We start from the raw sequence: 20,441 nt of genomic DNA, 5'->3' as shown, positions 1-20,441 counted from the left end.
TCTTCAATCTGCACATGCTTCTGCTTTGCGTTATAAAGAAACACAATATACAGTATCATACTACTCATATGCTGATGACATGCAGCTGTACATTTCCCTTTCCTCTGATGATCTCAGTCCTGTTTGCAACTGTATAAATGATATTAATTGCTGGATGTCCACACACTTTCTTTACAGCTGAATACAGAAAAAACGGAGACACTTGTAGTTGGTCCTAAAAGTCAGAAGAAAATAATTTACATTTGGCATCTGTCTCTAAAATACAGTGACCAAGTTAGAAACCATGGCCTTATTTCGGATAGTGACCTCAATTTTAAAAATTGCATTACCAATATCACCCGAACAGCATTTTACCACTTAAAAAAAATGAATCAAAACTTAGAGCATTCATATGACTCTTATTTATCTCATGCAGGTTAGACTACTGCTATGCTTTATTTGCAGGATTACCCAAAAATTCAAAATTTAGTAGCAAGACTTTTTACACGTACATGGAATATTCAACACATTACTCCAGTACTGAAATCACGTCACTGGCTCCATGTACAATACAAAATTACCCTCAAAATCCTGTGCTCCTGCCCTCTGGAAAAAGCTGCCTGATGACATGAGGTCCATCACATCTGTGTCCGCATTCAACTCACAACTTTCCTATTGTCCCAGACTATCTGGAACTTTCTGTAGAGCTATCTTAAGGTGTCACAGGCATATGAAACATATATATAATGCAAGGTGCCTGTTCGATGACTTCAGCATCAAACCTATCGTTTTCGCTCAATCTAATCTAGTTTTTTTATGTTCTCTCAAAATACTGCCTGAGACAGTTGCGGTAGGGCAACTTTCAGTAACAGAGAAGGTTTTAGTGATTCATAGGGGTGTAAAGTTGTTGACCTTGTGGTTATGGGGGGATTTCTCTACCCTCTAGGCCAGCTATATAGAGAACACACCTGAGCACAAACCTGCTGTTGCAGTATGAAACATGCAATCAATGCCTGTCTGTGAATTGGTTTTCGATACTCCTGGCGATGACAGACAGAGATAGCACCAGGTAACAACAAGCACCGACACATATTTTGCTGACATTCCTGCCACTAACACATTCATGCAATTTCAATTGTGCCTCTAAAACTAAATCAGACTAAAGCATTCCTGTAATCTCACAATGAGACTCCCTTGCTTTCATTCTCCCGAACCCATATGTATTCCGCACAGTCCTTGACAGAATAACACAGGAAATGAAAAGGAGACAGAAAAGCAGGTACCGGCACATCGGGGAGAAAAATGGATTAATAAGAGAATATTCAAATGAGGCGTCTGATATTATTTAGAACGGAATTATAAATGTATTTCACCCACTTAATTTTGTCGACATTGGAGGAAATCATGGAGAGAAAGGAAATTAAATATTTAGCACTACAGGTTCAAAGTGATACGAGACCACATACGCAAAAATATAAGCCGATAATACATCTGGGGGAAAGCAGTGAGATTAATGAATTTTGACAGAGAAAAGAATGCCATACGGCATGTTTTTATGATAAGGATAAGCCAAATTAGAGGCAGAATTGGGCTTAGCTTGTTAAAAGTTTGAGCTGAATCAGTCAACTCAAGGTGGATAAAGATTACAGGACGACTGAGCAATGTCTCAGCATTTGACGGCTGTAATTTGTCCTTTTTTAACTGAAGGCGTAACACAGCCTAATTATTGCTAACGTGGCAAGAGTCAATTTTTGCTTTGTAAAATGTTCTGCTAGCTGTGTGTGAGTCTGCGTGAGTATGCATGCATGTCTGCATATGTCTCCAGGGGTATAACTCACCGTTGAAGTTGACAGCACGAATGTAGCTGAGCAGCTCTTTGCCGTCGATGCTGCCAGCCATGCGCGGGCAGAGGCCCGGGTATCCGTAGCAGAGCTCCCGGTGCATGCGATGCAGAGCATGGGCCATGGCGTACACCGCATCCATCACGAACTGAACCTTCCCCTCTTGCTCATAACTGGAATCACGACCAACTTTTTCTAAGCCTGTCGGGAAGAAGGAGAGAGAGAGAGTGGTTGGAAGGGAAAATAAGTGAAATAAAAAGACATGCGTCATTGCTGTGGGAGCCGTTTTTGAATTTAAGTTGCGATCAGGGCAGGGAACTCTGTCCAGGACATCAAACACAGTCCAGCTACAGTGTGTGTTCCAGGACTGTGCAGCATGTACAGCATAAAAAATGTCTGCAATGTGAACAATCGACAAACAATTACAGATAGAGACCAAAGTAGGAGAAAGTGAAAAAGATGAACAAAAAAAGAGATGAAAGGAAGTCAAATTGGGGTGAAGCGACAACAAACTTTAAAGGGTTAAAAGGGAGGAAAAGGGAAATGAAACAGGAAAAAGTACTTGTGCAATACAGGTTGAGCATCAGGACAGGTAGCAGGGCACTCAGCCTGACAATGACAAATAACGCCTCTCAGTCCATTCTCACCCTGGTAGCAAAGTTGCAGAAAAGAGAACAACACGTTCTTTACATCTTATGAACCGCTGATAATGGCATTGCCTTGTAAGAGAGAGAGTGCTCAGAGAAGACAAAATATTCTTCATCCTCTTTCTGACTCATGTAGCGTGACAATATGTTGAGGGCTATTTGTATACTGCAGTTCAATTCTACACAATTAACCGGAATTGTAATGTTTTTTTTGTTACATGCAACATTTAAATGCTCTCTCGTGTGTTCCTCCTGTGTTGCTGTTTTTTTTATCTCATTACTGCAGCCTAATTAATTACTGCAGAATCATGTTTAAGCTCATCAATTGGCGATGAAACAAATGTATGCTTGTGGGCATGCACAGTGAACATGCATGCATATACTCATAAACCCATGCCCTCTATCTGACAAATACACGCACACAGACACACACGCGAATAACCTCCTAGTTGCAATTTATTGAGAGGGTTTTATGCAACGACTCATTAGCACGATGAGCTAATGAAAAAAAGAATGATGCATTAGGGTGGAAATAAGTAATTGATTGCGACATTCATTTCTATTTTTCATGAAAAAAGTTCAAGGAGTGGAACTGCATATGAAGTCCAAACATTGTAAATTCATTATTTCCCTTTTTCTCCTCATATTGCTTCAACTCCTTCCTTTTCTGAATATATGTTTGTTGTTGCTTGTGTTTCTATCCCTACTTCCTATTTCTGCCTTATTCTCCTCCTCCCTCTTGTTCACTTCTTCCCCTCTCCAGTCCCTCTGTGTGTCATTTTCTCTCATATTGCCTCTTTCTGCCCTTCTCTCTACTGTCTCTCCCCCCTCACTGCCTTTGCTGAGGCTTTATTCACCCATTTCTTACAAGTAGCAGTCACCTTCAGGCAACACCAACTGAATAAAAACCCGTCTGGGCTGAGTTGAATTAACAATACCAGAGGCTCCTTAATCAATATGAGAATCCATAAGGACTTAATGGGGTCCTGAGAATGAAATCCAATCCACAGTTATAGACGGCTGTTGGATCATTTTGTATGCATGTCTGTATTCGTGTTTGTTGTTGGCGGTGACTGGTGTATGTGTGAGAGCCACAGTGGGAAGTGTGTCAGCTGATCACCGATTTTGACTAATCATCGCCTCTCAATACCTGGATAACAGAGCTGTTCAGTAAATATGACAAGGCCACGTGTGTGTATGTGGAGGGAAGGAAGGCAGACAGAAAATGAATGTGTGTATGTGGAACACAAAAACAAGAAAGAGGGATAGAGCGATAGAACTAGCAGAGGAAAGAACAACTTTCTCTCTCTCTCTCTCTCTCTCTCTCAATGAAGAGCTTTTATTCAGCCACACACACTCACATTACTGTCTCTGTCACCCTGATGTTCAATCCTGCACGGGGTTAACACAGCACTTATTCTGCTGCAGCACCATGCTTGCCATTCCTGTTTGCACTCCCGGTGCCTAGTGAAGCCACATTGTTCTAAACCGAAGCTCAACTCCTTCGAAGCCCGTCCACAGATTTTGTGGGCACACATTACTGGCTGGAACTTCAGTAGCTGGTCATACTGAGGCAATACAGTATTGATTTCATGAGCGCAGGCTCATGAAATTTACGGGCCGTGCTTTGAGCCCGATGCACACGGCAAACACTACCTGCTTAAGGCAGCAGACTGAGGCTGCGGATCAACAACCCCTTAAGTCGTGTCCAAGCACCAGGCATGAATAAACAACTTGCTGCTCATTAGAGTTGTCCAGCATGTTGTTTTGTGTATCACGCCCTTTAATTAAGTTTTCATTATAAAACCAGCTGCACAAATCGCAGTAACCTTTGTTTCTCCAGGGAATACTTGCACCTCTTGGCCAACAACAACACACATTCACACCTCAGTAGTCGCTAAGAGAAGGGAGAACTTATGAAATTCTGGCCACACCTATAGTTTTCTAACACCACAGCCAAATCTATATTTGATTGTCTTTATTTCCTATCAGTGACCAACAAACTGTATGGTGTAAAATGACCTCACATGAATCTCTTGTTTTTTATTCCGATTGTAAAATGTAGCACATTGCCATTCTTCTTCTCTCTAAAACACATTTCAAACCACAACATTTTAATGGTGTGAGGCTGATACATGTCAAACAATACCACTGAGGCCTATAAGTTTTCGAGATGTTGAAACGTCTTGTTGTGCCCTGGGTGTTACTCTAGTAGCAGCCTCAGTAATGTGATTGATGCTGCTATAAGCCCAGTCAAAACCCTCTGTGAAGCAGGGTTGAGAGGAATGCTTTGCTGGACCAACCGCTGCGTCTGGTGGAAACAAAAACCAATAGAGAAGTGCAGCAAGGTGAAGCTAATGCAATTAACTAACTGGCGAACTGCCTTGATGGATCCAATTGGGAGTCAATTTACTTCTCTTGTCACTAATCTCAGTGCCACCGCCGCCACATTCGATGAATGTAGATTTAACATTCAACAAAGAGTTCATGGATGTCGACACTCGGATATGTTCCAGCACTTTAATCTAAGCCCGGCACCAATTTAAATAGTACAGATCAACCGTTTAAGCTATAGGCTCAAACAATTGAATTGTGCACTGTGTAGATTAAAGCATTTAAACATATTTGCCCGTCTTTTATCCCTCCGAGGGTGAAGTTATTGTATTCACTGCAAGCAAGATGTTTGACGAATGTATTTTTGGGAATGAAGCCTCTTTTATTTGAGACTTTCTTGTGGCATCCGATCTCCATTATGTCATGTTGCTGCATCAGTTTATCTCCTTCTAAGACGTGGAGAATTGAGGTATGTTTTACTAGCTTTGTAGCTAAAACAACCAGTGCTTCTGTATCCTTCAGACACAAAGAGAGACTGTTTTGATGGTTAACCTCCACTGGGCTCAAGGACCCCATGACATCACTGTTGGGTGTGGTTACAGGTGCAGCAAAGCACAAAGGTGTAACCAGCCGGAAACTTTTAACCATCCAATACGAACGCAGTTAACTTTAATATGCTTATTGCCATATGGCTTATTGTCATAAACACAAACAACTGTGCATGCACACACTCGCATCAACATTGGCTTATTACGTGGCTGCAATCTGTAAGACTACTTGAATGATAATACTGCATTTAACAATGTGGATTCAAGCACTCGGTAATTGGTCATTTGTGCCACATAAACTAGAAAGCAATATATACAGTATTAGTGTCTGAAGACAGTCCATTTCGAAACATCTCTATACCGTCTCAATAATCAACAAAAGGCCCTTGAGTTGGCTGTCTAATGTCCTGCTATAATTACAGACCTAATTATGCTACTAGTCAGTAAATAAAGCTAAACAAGACAGTAATTAGTAAATACTTTCACAGCCACATACCTTTAGATATCACATGGTTGGCACTAATGTGATACTGTACCCAAAATCAATCTTTCGAGCATTAAATCTATGCCAATACATGCAGCTCTACCTCTCTGCATGATCTATATAGTAATGATCCGCAATCCTCGTAATATCTGGTGTAACTGCTACAGTTCTGGTGATGTTTTGAAATTCTCAACCAACGTTTTGATGACAGGGGGTCACACACTACAAGATCTTTCACCATGAATAATCCCAGATCTCCAAACTACGTCACAGTCGTAAGTCATGCTTGCTGATGTTTGCTATTTCCACTATGTAGATCAGTCACTGTGTCACTGTTTGTTCATGCAAACATCCAAACCCTAGGCGCAGCAACGTCAATTTAGGTCCATGTTGCAAATGCAACACACAGCACACACACACACACCTCTGCTCAGGTTTCCCCTCAACCTGAGTCTGGCCCTCTCATTGGGTGTAGCTCCCTGACAGACTCCCCACGACAGGTCTGGGTTATTTAGCATGCTAGATATCTGTGTCGGGCGCTGGAGAGCAGATTTGCGAGCACAGAGTCGACGCCGGTTTGCTTGTGATCTGGGTCTTTTGTCGGGGAGATCCAAAAACTGTCATCAAGTGGAAAATCGGGGGCTAAAGTCATGTAGTGTGAAAAATCCATTAGTGATTGAACTTTTCAAAATCTTGCCAATGAGAGGGGAGCATACTTCGGTAAAAACGTGTTAATGAAGGTTACGAGCTGCTACAGATTCAAAGACGCACTAGAACTTGGATGTCCAATTAAGGGCAACTCTAGATTAGACTGATACTAACATTTCTCTTTCCGTGAGGAGAGAACTGGAGAGTGTATCCTTTCCACATGGCCTCGGAATAATTATATCAATCGAGGAATATTGATAGAAGAGTTTGTCTTGCCTTTTTAAGCTGACCCATAAATATCAGATTACTGATTGCACTCAGTATTCGTAACCAGACTCGTGACCTCATTATATTAGAGCCAACGTGTATTGCTCGCCTTGCTCAACGAGCCAGCCTCTTTTCACCGAACTATATCAGTATGCGCATGTGTGTGTGTGTGCACGTTCAACGCTTGTCCATGCTTCCATTCAGAGAAAAAAAAAAGTACGACAAAGTGTTACACTTTGAGCCCATAGATCAACGTGTCATGAGATAATGAGAATTCCTCTACGCTGTGAAACGCGATGTGAAACGACACAATGCATCATTAATCAGCATATCGCAAGAAAATGCAATCCTGCCCTGAGACAGTTATACGACTGGTGCTGTTTTGAGCGGCGCTAACTCGGAGAGCACTACTGTCTCTGTTTCCTGGGATTGCGTCAGGTGGTTTAACCAGAGATAGGGGTGCGTGTGTCTGAGTGTGTGTGTGTGTGTGTGTGAACACTACAACGCTATGGAGCTTTTATTGGATTTGTCCGCCCATTGTCTGCAGCCAGTAACAGCTTGTTACATCAATGAAGTGGCCGCAAATCTATTCATTTCATCTCTGCGCATAATATGTGTGTGAGCAGGTGCAAAATAAAGAGACATCCATAACCGAGTCTTTAATATGCGAGTGTAATATATGTGGAGATGATGCAGTCTTGCTTTGGTGCGTGTGTGTCACTGTGTGAAAACGAGACAAAAGTGAAATAGATAAGCAGGGATACAGGAGTTGAGACACAGACACAGATGGATGGACAAAATGGTTGTGTGTTAATATGCACCCTGTTTGACATTACACTCTATTCCCTTTTTCAGCCAGCCTCTTCTAAATTAAATTCAGTCTTCCTGCTCTGCGTTAATGACATCAGAGACCACAGGCAGCTCGGTTTGGTGAGGAAGGATTTGCATTGAAAATTCTGGAGAAAAAAAAAAAAAAAAAAAGACTCCGAGAGGCAGAAGTAGAGATGAAAAGTAACTTTCATGTTTCATAGAAAGATCTGCAAACCAAAAAAAGCTCAACGAGGACGCAATCATCTCCATATCTGCCTCAGAGTCATTTTCTGCGGTTGAGTATTTGTTCTTGTTGCATCGACGTGCAGGCCGGGTGCTGTGATCTGCTTCTAGATCAGTATAAAAGGCGTTACTCATCTTAGCTTTATCTAATAAAAGCCACAGGAAGCTTTGTTCAAAAAATGATTTCATGATGAAAATATAATTTGAAATTGAGACAATCTGCCATTTGAAAATCATGACCTGACATGACAAATTGTGTGGTTGCAGTAAAACTTTAACCTTCTAAAGTCTCTAGATGACAAAAGATATGAGCTTTACAGCCGGTACTTTATGAAGACATCTTTGAAGATGAAGTCGTGGTGGTATTTTATATCATTATTCATAATTGATGCTGCATTTTTGAAACAGACCTCTTGAAATATCTCCTGAACAACGTGACATCCCACTTGAATAATCGAGCCTGGCACTTCAACATCAATGCAGAGGTGGAGGTACTGTGACTCACTCTGGTAAGAATATCAGGATTACTGGAGACAACACCAATCCAAACGTAACTTTAAGATTACTGTAGATGTGAAAATTCCTTATTTTAATATACTAACAGATGAAGTCAATGAGTGGAATTGGTCTTTCGGACATTGAACTAGTTTCTTCAAGGACCAATGCATCTTCGTTTGCACATGTAATGTATCCATCCAAGGATGATTTGTTTAAGGGTGCATATGTATTTCCATCAGTTGTCTACAGTATTTATTTGACCCTGAGATGGTTGTGCATGTTTGGACTGATTTGCTGCATGACTAATATATAAAAGTACAAAAAAAAAAAGAAAGAAGATTTGCTGTGAGGCAGCTGTCTTTCAAGTGTTCATTGTGGGAATTCCTCACAAGACTTTGAATCTTGAATGCATGAACTAAGTCCCTGCACATACCTGTATTACAACACAATAACAATGTAACTTTGATACAACTTTAAAGTTAACAAAATGTTCACGAGAACAAAGATTTCTCAAGTCGAGGCAAGTTTTTTTTAACTGTAAGTGAAATGACTTTCTGTCAATCATCTATTACTTCCCTTTATTTATCCATCTAAAAGCATATGCTTTGTGAAATGATTGAACACAGTGTTTTACTGTTAAAAGCAGAGTACTCATGCGCCATCGTGATGTCAGGTTAAACCAACACTTTAGCCCCCAAAAACCTTAAAGACATGCCCCGCATCTCCCGGTTCATTTGGCAGGTGGCTCAATAATGAGATTGATGCCAGTGGAACCACTGAACTATGCGCTCCAATGCCTTTTCTAGTGAAGCCAGTGCTGTCTGTGTCTAATACAAACACAAACCAACACATTAAGGCGGTTGAGGTGAGGCTGTTGCAAGAATGCTGACTGGCTAACTGCCTTGATGGATGCCTTCACGGGCCAGTGTGCCAGCCAGGTTTTACACAGAGGGTGATTGATGCACCACGGATGACAGATAGACTAATGATTTGGACAAGCTTCTTAATTAAACATCAATTAGGAACACATATTTAATTCTCTCCTTTTCTCCCGAATATTTTCACCCTTTTCTCAGGTGCGCTCACATACATATTATACACAAACATTTATTTTCCATTTTATGCAGATGAGATAAATTTGGAAATAATTAAGTGAGGAAATGTTATATATAATCCTCAGGATGATGCAAACTCATGTCAGATGGTGATGAATGCATTTACATAAAGGTGGCTTGATTAGCTTTTCTCTCATTAATCAAACATGTCATGAAATACATCAGGGATGACTGCTGGATATGAAAATGCTGCCGCATCATAATTCAAAGACATACCACGAAGCGTGGACACGTGACCCATATGCCCACAAGAAACGTATACATCCACACCACACATGCAGAGTTCTCTTGTTAAACACACTGGTCTCGCTCTGAGCTGTATAGCTTCAGGGCTAATCTGCTGAGAAAGAAATGAATAACCAATAGGAAATGAGCATCCGAGAGGAATTCTGCTCTACAGGACTTGACAAGAGAGCACTGAAGCCAAAGGTTATGCCAATACGCCGCTCACAAATACCAGTCATTATTACTGATAGAACTTATGGCAAAAGCTTACAAAAACAAGAGTTGTAATAATGCTTCTGCCTTCTTATCCTCCTCTTTCATCTCCCGTTCTGTCCTCAGACTGTCAGACTGCACAGAGAATGTTCTCTGCTTCGTAAAGAGCAATTCAATGCAGAACACATCTTTTCATGAGTAATGTGACGCCTCAGACATATGTGGCTAATATATATTACATCTCTACATTACCACTAATATATATTACTGCTGATAGTACAGCTGATATAAATTATTCGTTCGTCATTATTCATAGTGCGCTGAATCACTGTCCTGGCACAACTCACCTCTGCTCGCAAGCTCTCGGTCTGCCTTCAAACTTATTTTATTTTCCTTCTGTCGGTCCATTCCTCTCTTAATCTCTCTCCTGCACAGCTTTCAGACAAACAAATAAACATAAAATTTTTGTTTTGTGTCGCTGAGGGAATGTGTGTTTTATGTCAGCGGGCCCCCCCCCTGTCTTCCCACTCTTGAACAAGCATATATACAGTATATACACACACACCCCGGATAGAACAAAAACAGACACAAGTGAAGGCAGAGAAAGAGCGCAAGAAACTGGATCAAACATAAGAGAAGGATGGAAAAAAACTAAAGCAGGAGTGAGAGACAATAAATAGAAGGTAAGTTTAATGGAAAGACGGTTGAGATGAATGAGAAACAAATGAAGCAACAGAATGAGGGAGAGAGGAGAGGGGGGGAGAGGGCGAGAAGGGCGAGGTATGTGGCTGAGAAAAGAAAGGTATTGTTGAAGAGAGGACGAACCGTAAAATCACATTAGTAGAGCAACACTTGTTCTCTCGAACCGACAACAACCTATCACTGCTCCCAGAAATGTGTGAGTACATGCACACACACACACACACACACACAGGGACCACTCAGGGATAAATGCGTGGACAGAGACACACAAAAAATGCACACACATCTGGTGTTAAAATTACACATTTATGCATTAAATCCTTATATTTCTATCCATCGGTGCATTTCTAGTAGATATGCAACCGTTTGCAAGCAGATTTCCAATAACAACTTTAATTCAATGTCGTCTCTGCAGCTTCCTCGACTGCACCCGGCTGGCCAAAAAAGCAATTAATACCGCTTTAATTTCATTGTGTGCTGATTATTGATTAATTGTTCTAATCTATGCTGAGCTAAACATGTTAATTTAATTTGTGCATGTAATTTTGGGTGTGTAGCCAGCATTTGCAGGTGTGTATCACTAACTGAGAGGTGTTTGACATGGCCACAGTGAACAGTGGGTCCCCTGAACCTGCTCAAGATGAATGTGTGTGTGTGTGTGTGTGTGTGTGTGTGTGTGTGTGTGTGTGTGTGTGCGTGCGTGTGTGTGTGTGACTCAACAGTGATAGATGGGCAGCTCAACACAGATTCTTTCAACCGCACAGCACTACCTGCCTACCTGCCTGTGATAGCAACAAGCAGTCTGGCATGCACACGGATAAAAGTTTCTCACGTTACATGCATAATACAGAGCATAGATGTAAGACTGCATCTCACCAGTCACACATATGCACACGGAGTCACCTGACCATGTCTTCTACAAGAAGACTTCAATCTTGTGGAAAAATCATTTCACTGCAGCTAAATGTCACGTCATCCCACATCCCACACAGTCTGTCGCCATCTCTGTCTCACACTCTGCAATCCGTCTGTCTGCGCCCCATCAATCTCTAATTGTCGATCTCCATCTGTGTTTGCCTCCATCTTTCAGTCTTGTTAGGCCCGGAGGCCTTTTCACAGGGGCGGGAACAGTTTATCCAGCCTGCGAGCCTAATAACTCTCCTTCCCCATCGACCTCGTTAGGATATGGTCTATTTCCAGCCAGCGAACATGTGTTTGTGCACGAGGGTAAACGTGTGCATGCTGAGCTAAGTCGGGATCTAATTAACTCCTGGAACTGAGTGAATCTCAAACAGATGCATCCATATATCTATACACGCATCACTGGTGTTGGATGAAGACTTCTAAAGTTTAGTTTCTTACCGAGTAAGAACAGTGTCCTCGTGCTTAGAAAGCAAGTGCTTTAAACTATCTCTTAGTAGCCCTTGGAAGATAATTTCACCATTAACAAACACTCTGTAATGCATTAATATTTCATATTAAACGAGGGAAATGTAAAGCTTTGTGCGCGCATGTGTGTGTAGGCATTTGATAATCTTCTGTTTGCCTATAAAGTAGGATTGGAATTTTCAGCATAACCTTCATTAGGCAGCTGCAAGAGGAACTACAGTCCCGTGGTAATCTTGCTAATCAGGGAAAGTAGACCAGAGAGCTTTAACTATTATGATAGAATTGTTCTCATATAGAGAGTTTGCACTCTTTACACACATTGTTCACATTCTCACCTTGATGAGAGTTTGCATCTCCCTGAGCTAATGGTAAACTATGCCTCACACTTTTCTCATAGGTGTGACCTCAAGTTAAATAAATATTTGCTGAGGCATATTATTTTTTTGTGACATTTTTTCCTTTACGTGAGCACACATTGTGGTGTAGAATAAACACTGAATATGTATTGTGGCCTACAGTCTGTTTGTTCATGTAATGTAATGTATGGAAGGATAAATATTGTTTGTCGATCAAATCTACATCAATTAACATACACATTTTACTTGATGTGTTTGAAGCAAAGTGGTTCTGTATTGTTTGATGTGCTGTCCACTGCCTGTATCTGCACCATGTGTTTCCCCCCCCCCCCCATTCAGTAGGGTGAAAGGACCTCTGGCTAAGTGTTATTGGACCTATTAAACTCAGCATGCAAGACTAGATTCATCCATAATATGCAACGCAAGTGCAAACTATACAGCTGCATAAAAGATACATCCTTACAAATAGCTTTGCAAATAGCTCTTCCCAGATAGCTAGCTCATCACAAATATTTCAGTGTAAGCATTGATGTAGAAGTCTGCTTTGTTTAAAGATTTGGCTTTTATTCGCCACGTTTACATTGATGTAGAACAAATGATACGGCAGATTAGTTTTTGTGACCATGTAAACGATCTAAGATATGACAAAGCACAAATCCACACGAGAACAAGTAAGACTGAGGGAGATAACTGTTGAATATTTACAGTGTTTGGTGCTTTGAATAATATAAATACATCACGTTGTTTGACTATATCGACAGCGTGCTTTGTTTGTATGGAATATCTCAGTGTGTTCATGACAATGAAGCCATTTAAGTTTGATCTTGGCAGAAGAGACAGAAGTGACATAAATAGTCAGAGAGAAAGGGAGTGAAACAGTCAGACAGAGAGAAAGTTGACTCAAGATTGACAGTCAACAAAGTAAAGAAAGATCACAAAAGCCAAGAAAAAGGAAGATACAATGATGATATAATTCTCTAGAGAGCGACACAAGTCACAACCCATGAAGGAGAAAAAAAACAACAGGCAACAGTGTAACGACCTTGTTTTCTGCTCGTACTGCACTTTAATTCCTCTGTGTGTACCTGAAGCTCATGGCTCCTGTCACAACCAATGCTAGTCACTGGTGGAATAGATCCACTGATGAGCCCAGGTCGAGAACTGTGTGAAACATGTGTACGCCCTGTGTGTGTGTGTGTGTTTGTGTGTGTATCTCTCTGTCAACCCTGTCCAAGTGTGTCTGTGTCCGTTCCAGAGTAAGGAAATGTAGGTTGCATAGAAGTAGGATATTATGATTTGAGAGATGAGTCAGAGTCACAGTGCAGCGAGTAAGACGGAGGCGCTGCTCCGCATTCGCTTTGTACGAGGAGCAGTGAACTCATCCATGCGGAAACATCCGCGCAACAACCAATCACAATTCAGATCTGTCATGTATTTGATTCTATATTTGAACCTTTATGGTTTTAATCCCATTTTACTCCCGTCAGGCGCAGATCCTGCTGACTTATTGTACTTGGGGAGCAGACCAGAGCAAAGCCAAACTCCATGAACCGTAAATTGCATTTTGACTCTCTTTAGTATCATTGTTAGCGCTGTTGGCATTGTCAGCATTGTTAGCTCCAAGCCACTGGCTAGCCGTCGCCATGTTGAGAGCCGATACATACGCCCTCAATTTCCTGTGTAGCCCTCTTTAACTCATAACAACTGTTTGACTTTGATGGACGAATTGAGAATACATATTTCAGTTAAGACAGTTCTTGAGAAGGTGCTAAATTTGACATTCAGTGAATTAATATAGCAGCAAACCACTATTTGTAATTTAAATATATAGTTGAGTAATGGCTGCCTGAACAGAGAATAAAGATGTGTAGTGTAGTGTGGAGGCAATCCCTCAATCATAGATATGCTCTGAATTTAGAGTTTAGTACCTTTAAAGAATAATATTATATTTCACTGAGTATTCTGTGTCAGTGTTCAGGTTAGTGGATCAATACAAAAAAGGTACGTGTGTCTCGGAGAAAGAGAGAAAGACAGAGCTTGTATTATAAGTATATCCAGCAGCATCTTTATAACGACAAGGCCGGTGTGACTTAAAGTATCAGGTCAAAGTATCACAGTAATTAACAGAGTGCTTGTGCACCCATTGGTGATTTTATCTGCAGCCACTGAGCATGTAAGTGTTTGTGAGCGTGTACAGTAGGTGTGTATGTAGGCTTATCTATGATCTGGTGTCTGCCTCAGTCAGCTTCCCCTCAGGTATCAGTTTTTACCTGACTGCATGCTTTCAACACAACAGTTTTATCCCGGTATCTGAGTTTTCCTGGCTGATGTGCATACGAGCATATCAACCACGCTTAAGGGAAAAAAGGCTTTTTACTAGACTCGGAGTGCCTTGGATTTTCTTTTGCTTTTGTGCCTTCTCTTCTTTTTATGGAAGATGAAATGATAGCGATGAAAGTTGATGTCATGTATATGTATGTAGCTGCAGTAATGACCATTAAATTTGTCTATGTACCACATTCCTGCATCCAAACATTATTGTTCAACCCCTCTTGCAGTTAATTTGCACTTGTTGACATTTGCTCTCTTTCTATTAGTCCATCTCTCAGCCCAATGAAATGCAATAATCACACCCATTTCCACATCCTCCCATCAGCTGTGTCACCATGGCGACCTTGAGCAGCAGGCTGCTGATTGGCTTCTGTGTTGATGATTTGGAGGTCGTGACCCCCAGCACTTGGAATTAATGGACTTTGCCACACGAATACAGGCCAGGGCCCTCGACACATGCACGCCCACATACACAGATGCCACGGGTAGTAATAGATGGTCAATGGGAGTCGCAGACCTTACAAACCTAATTATGTGAATTAATGGCGGGTGTCAGCCTGGGGATACTCACTGTGACACACACAGACACACACACACACACACACACACACACGCACACACACACAAACATACAGGCTCAATCACAGCAGCACGACGTCATACAGAACCTAAACCTGAAGGGCTTTATGTTCTTTCTCATGGACATACATGCATACAAAGTCCATTGGCCCTGGTGACGTTGTTTGTGTTGCCAATGACAGCTGTAGGTACTTTGAAAGTGCACACACAGCCCTGTCTAGATCACGTACACACACACACACACACACACACATGTACACACAACCGAGGACACACCTGTAACTCATCATAGCAGTGCTTGGCCTTTAGTAAAAAATCAAAACAAGCTGCAGGCATTTTGATATGACAGCAAAATGCAGGCCAAACCACACATAAAATGAGCATCGCATATGCAAAAACTGACAACAAGAAGTGCCTATTACAGCACAAATACACACATACGCTATACACACACACACACACACACACACACTCCACAGAGGAGACTAAATTATCGTATATACAAGAACAGACTCCACAGATTATTTAATTTCTCTTTTAGTTTTGAGTACACAAACAATTGTTCTTGTTCAGCTGTATTGCGTAGTACTTATTAGAGCCACCAGTGCTCCCTACCATCAAGATATATATATATATATATATATATATGTGGCAAATCTGCACCGATTTTTGTGGGCTGGCCTAATTGGAAAATACCAGAACAACCGGTTGCTTTTTTGTGTTGACTCGTTTCTCTGGTGACTTCAATCTTGTGAAAAATTGCAGCTGCTGTTAAATGTCAGAGAAGGCTCACAGAACATAGTTTGGCGATTGCTTAAGCTGGAAGCTACATCAATGGGCATTGAAGCTCGTCCTTGATTTGCAGCAAACAAAACAAGGGCAACGGCACCGAGCAAGATGCAAAGGATCTGGTTGTTGTGGTGCTAGGATGAGAGAAGACCAATTAGAACTGACCACCTGCCTGATTTGTTAGAAGGTAAAACTAACAACCCTATTTGAGTTAAAACTCCTCTTCTCAAATTGGCAAATGATTTGTGACAGCCTGTTACGTAATATAAAATCCCACTCCAGCTAGGACAATGTGTATCTCTTTTTGTGTCTGTACTATGGAGCGATCCAAAAAAATTCAACCGAATGCATTTGCTGAAATTGCTAGTTTGGGCAACCAGGCACTTTGAGTTTTTGTGGAATTTTTTTTTTTTAAATTGGTGGAAACAATGGTGGAGACTAACTCATTAAAAGTCAAAAGAGAAAGTGTCGTGTCTTACCTGTGCATTTCTTCAGGCTGCCGGGTCGTTTACCATGCATACCCAGCTTACAGTTGAAGTTCTCCTCCCAGAATTCAGCAAACCAAACATTTCTTCTGTTGTTGGACAGCGAGCGGCTACGGAAATACCGGTCAAACGCTGTAAAAGACACAGACGAGTAAAAGTTTAAAAACCTAGATGAAGTTGTTCAACAGCAAGATCTTGTTTGATGGTGTAATGTGAGGAGAACACGAACGCGTAAGTCCTGTACTAAAAAACTAGATGTTAATGGCGGTATAATAAAGCTTTGACTCCCAAAGGCATATGTTATGAAAAGCCATCTCAAGAATGACTGAAGAGCCATTTCTGCAGAGCCATCCAGTTTGGGAGCGCCTATCAAATAATGAGGCCGAGAGCAAACATGTTAGAGCGAGCTTCCACTGTCTATGTTGGCTACTTGTCCAGTTTAATAAGCAGGAAACAGGGAAATACCTATTTCTCCACTCACAGGAATACAAATATTAGAGAATGGCAGGCTGTGATAAAGAGATGTACAAAAGAAGAAAGAAATGAAAAGATAAAAACACTAATTATACTTGTACAACTAGTTCATACCATAATTAATTGGGAAAACAGCTTTTTACTTTGTGAGAGGAAAATATGGCAAAACTGGATTTTAAGAAGATGTTTTTCTATTGCCATTTTGCTTTTATTAACATCATCAGTGGTGTGTTGGCTGCTTGAATACTGCAAGAGTTATTTCTTGTTTCAATGTCCCTAAGGTATGCCCCGAGATGACTACAAAGAATCATTTACACTTCACCAATAAAAAATAAAAAAAGGAGTCATTTCCAACACCACTGGGATTGCAGCTCAGGGCAACACACTGCATGTGAAGCAAACCATGGGGGATGGGTAAATCACCGGGGACTATCAGACTGACTTGGACAGCCTGTGCAATGCCAGACTCGCTCTAAAAGGTGACAAGAGCTGCATTGATTAATCTCCTCTGCCGTCAGAGAAATTGGTCCTGTGTGCACCTGTGTAGCTCAATTGCCACTTAGACTGCAGTGGGAACAGTGGGTTCACTCACTGTGGAGCTCAACAGGCAGCAAATCTGGGATCACACGCTTCTCATCAAGATCACAGATATGATGCTCATGAAAAACAAAAAAAGTATTTGTGGTAATGTGAGGTTCTTTAAACGACATTCGGTTTAGGTCTCACGTATTAGAAAACACAATTATCTCCACCAAGGGGCCAAATGTTTGGGGACCCTGGACTGTCTTACGGGCAGCAGTCTCTATGAGTTACATGACTGAGCAGCATCATATCCGGTTTGTTTATTCCGTACAAAAACCACAGTGTAAAAAACAACAAGTTGCAGATTTACTCCCAAAAGAGGTGGGAGAAACGATGGAGATTTTGACTTTCTTCTCCACATTAGAGATGAAAAAATATAACAGAATTTGGGTAAACTGGATTGAATGGAATAAATATGACAGTGTGTGTGAATCTGAGAATCCCTTGGCACAAAGCAATTATAAGAATAATGCATTGGTGATGATTTAATATTTGGTGGATATTTGCTTATCTATCTCAATAAACAAAAGAAAAAAAAGAAAATTACATTAGAGTTGAATCAACACACCTCTGACTTTGTGTCAACATAAACTGAACATTTTAAGCTTCACAGAGGTAGAATCTATTACACGGTTATTGTACTGCATCACATTGTCAGGTGTACCTAATACATTGGTACAATTGCAGTGTATGCACTCCTCATTAATCCTGCGCTGGTTCTGTCTCACTCACAGCTCCTATGTCTATTCTGAAGACCCTATAGAGCGTTGTTATGTCGACCAGCCAAAGCTGACTTTGATTCATTTAAACTTCTACATAGGCTCTTTCTCCCTCACTTTCACTTCATATCTTGCCCATCTCTCTGTCCCTTCAGGAGTCAATTATCTAATAGGGAGCTCTGACAGCAAGCAGATGAGGATATCCTCCCTGGCCTAATGGCAAAAACGTGTTATCCACTGGGATCAAGAGTCAGGGAATGTGTGTATTTCACTGTCTGTTTCTGGTCTTTCCCCCTGTCCCCTTAAGTTGATCTGTTAGACTTTCAGCACACACGCACACAACGTCAGCTTCCTTTCCTTTGTCACACCTGCAGGTGTGAGGAAAGAGTCTCAAAGTTTTGTTCACCCATTAGATGTGAGTTACTGACTGTATACGTTATGACATATGGTCACGGCGTCATTGTATGCATCTTTCTTCATACACTCTTACCATCTACAGACGCCCGTTTGGGAAGAATCGTGATGGCTCCCTCAGCCACTCTCTCCTGGCCAATCACAGGTGAGATTTTGGACCCCCAGCTGTCTGAGCCCACCCACAGGAAGTGACCAGTCTGGTTGTTCCTTTTAGCTGCATCCAGAACCCGTCTGTTTGAGAAGAGAGCAGAAGATGTAAGTGTTTGTGAAGGTTGGAAAAGAACAACAAAATGGGCTCTGGCTGGATCCTGTTGCCCTGTTGAAGCCCCACCAAGACAGTGAAGTCCCTCTCCTCAGTAGCTGTGCCATGCTCTAATAAACAGCATCAACTAATGATGAAGAGAAAACAAACAGGAAATAGGACAAGGACAATTCAGCTTAAAAAGCATGTTGATGACGACTTTTACTTCTGTTATTATATCAGTACTTTTACATCAATGGTCTCATAACTGTCTTAAAGGAATAGTCAGTTTGTCATTATTGCTTTTAACTCAAAGTGGCACGTGGGAATATCTTTACGTCATTATTATAACGAAAACACAGCAGAATATGTCACTAGACCACATGTAAAAGTGAAGGCGGCAGAAAAACAATGAGCAGTGGCAGAGGAGGCGCTTGTTTAAGTGCACAGCACGTACCGTATGTCGTCCTCATTAGCGAACATGATGACGGCCCTGGCATTGGAGGTCTCCAGCAGGCGTCTGATGATCTTGTCAAACTCTCCTAGCCTGGGCTCCCTGGGGATCTTCAAGGACTGGGCGATACACACACCACCTGGGAGACAGAAAGAGACAGAGAAAGAGGGACAGAATGAATCATCAATATTTTAGTCAATGATTCGCATTTCTTCATTTTGCATTCGTCACTCAAACGTAGTTGTTCTCCCTCGATTGGTTTATTAAAATGTGTTCTGAACACTTCCTCTGGTGCATGCAAGTGATGTGACTTTACACTTCCAGCAGCGTCAGCACTTTGATTTAAGCATAGGAATAACTGGATGGTTAGTCTAACAGCAGCAGCCACCATCAAAAATTCAACTTCGGCGAATGCCAACGTACCACAGTAACAAGCAATAAGAATAATATATGAGGATCACATATTACCACATTAAAAATGCATGCCAAAACACAGTGCGGAAAAAAGAGTCTGAGGTTTTGAGCGAGATGAGGCAAGTTATGGAGGAAGTACGGAGAAACAAGGTAGAACATGGCAGTTGGGGAAATAAGATAAGAGAGAAGGGGAGTAGGGGTGAGGCAATGATGGACACAGAAAAAGAAAAGTAAGTTGTAGAAAAGGTAAAAAGAGAGGATAAGGGAGAGGAGGAGATAAGAATGATCAATGGTAAATAGACTTCCGACCACTCAAAGTGATTAACACAACACTTCATTCACACATCCTCATACTCTGATGCCTGGGGCTATCCTGACCATCAGGACTGAACTAATTCTTATTCACACCCATTCATACACCGATGGCACATCCAAATGGGAGCAATTTGGGGTTCAGTATCTTGGCCAAGGACACTTGGACTCGAGGAGCCTGGGATTGAACGGCCAATCCTCCAATTGGAAGACGGACCCGCTCATGGGCCGCCCCCAAGAAGAGGTGAACAGTTTTGAGCCACAGCAATAGAGGGGCAGGATGGAAAGGAATGAATAGAGAAGTTTAGAGAACATGCTGAAAGGTGAAGCTGAAATGATGTTGACGGT

At 41.5% G+C, this 20,441-nt stretch overlaps 1 protein-coding gene across 12 annotated transcripts in view; it reads right to left on the bottom strand.

Moving 5' to 3' along the window:
- Positions 1–20,441, bottom strand: part of grm8a (glutamate receptor, metabotropic 8a) — a 246,472-nt gene that overhangs the window by 103,318 nt on the left and 122,713 nt on the right. For all 12 annotated transcript variants that reach the window (XR_004213383.1, XR_004213384.1, XM_031865639.1 and 9 more), the window contains exons 4-7: positions 19,371–19,506; positions 18,749–18,903; positions 16,478–16,615; positions 1,818–2,021 (exon numbers count right to left, since the gene is read on the bottom strand). Coding sequence is in view for 10 of the 12 variants with exons in the window: in XM_031865639.1 (XP_031721499.1) it covers positions 1,818–2,021; positions 16,478–16,615; positions 18,749–18,903; positions 19,371–19,506 (633 nt within the window). In the remaining 2 variants the exon portion in view is untranslated. The remainder of the gene's footprint in view (positions 1–1,817; positions 2,022–16,477; positions 16,616–18,748; positions 18,904–19,370; positions 19,507–20,441) is intronic.

This window comes from Anarrhichthys ocellatus, unplaced genomic scaffold, assembly GCF_004355925.1.
Source record: "Anarrhichthys ocellatus isolate YVR2014 unplaced genomic scaffold, GSC_Weel_1.0 scaffold33, whole genome shotgun sequence".
Taxonomy (NCBI): Eukaryota; Metazoa; Chordata; class Actinopteri; order Perciformes; family Anarhichadidae; genus Anarrhichthys; species Anarrhichthys ocellatus.
The sequence above is the reverse complement of the archived record's forward strand: the minus strand, read 5'-3'. Positions and strand labels throughout refer to the sequence as shown.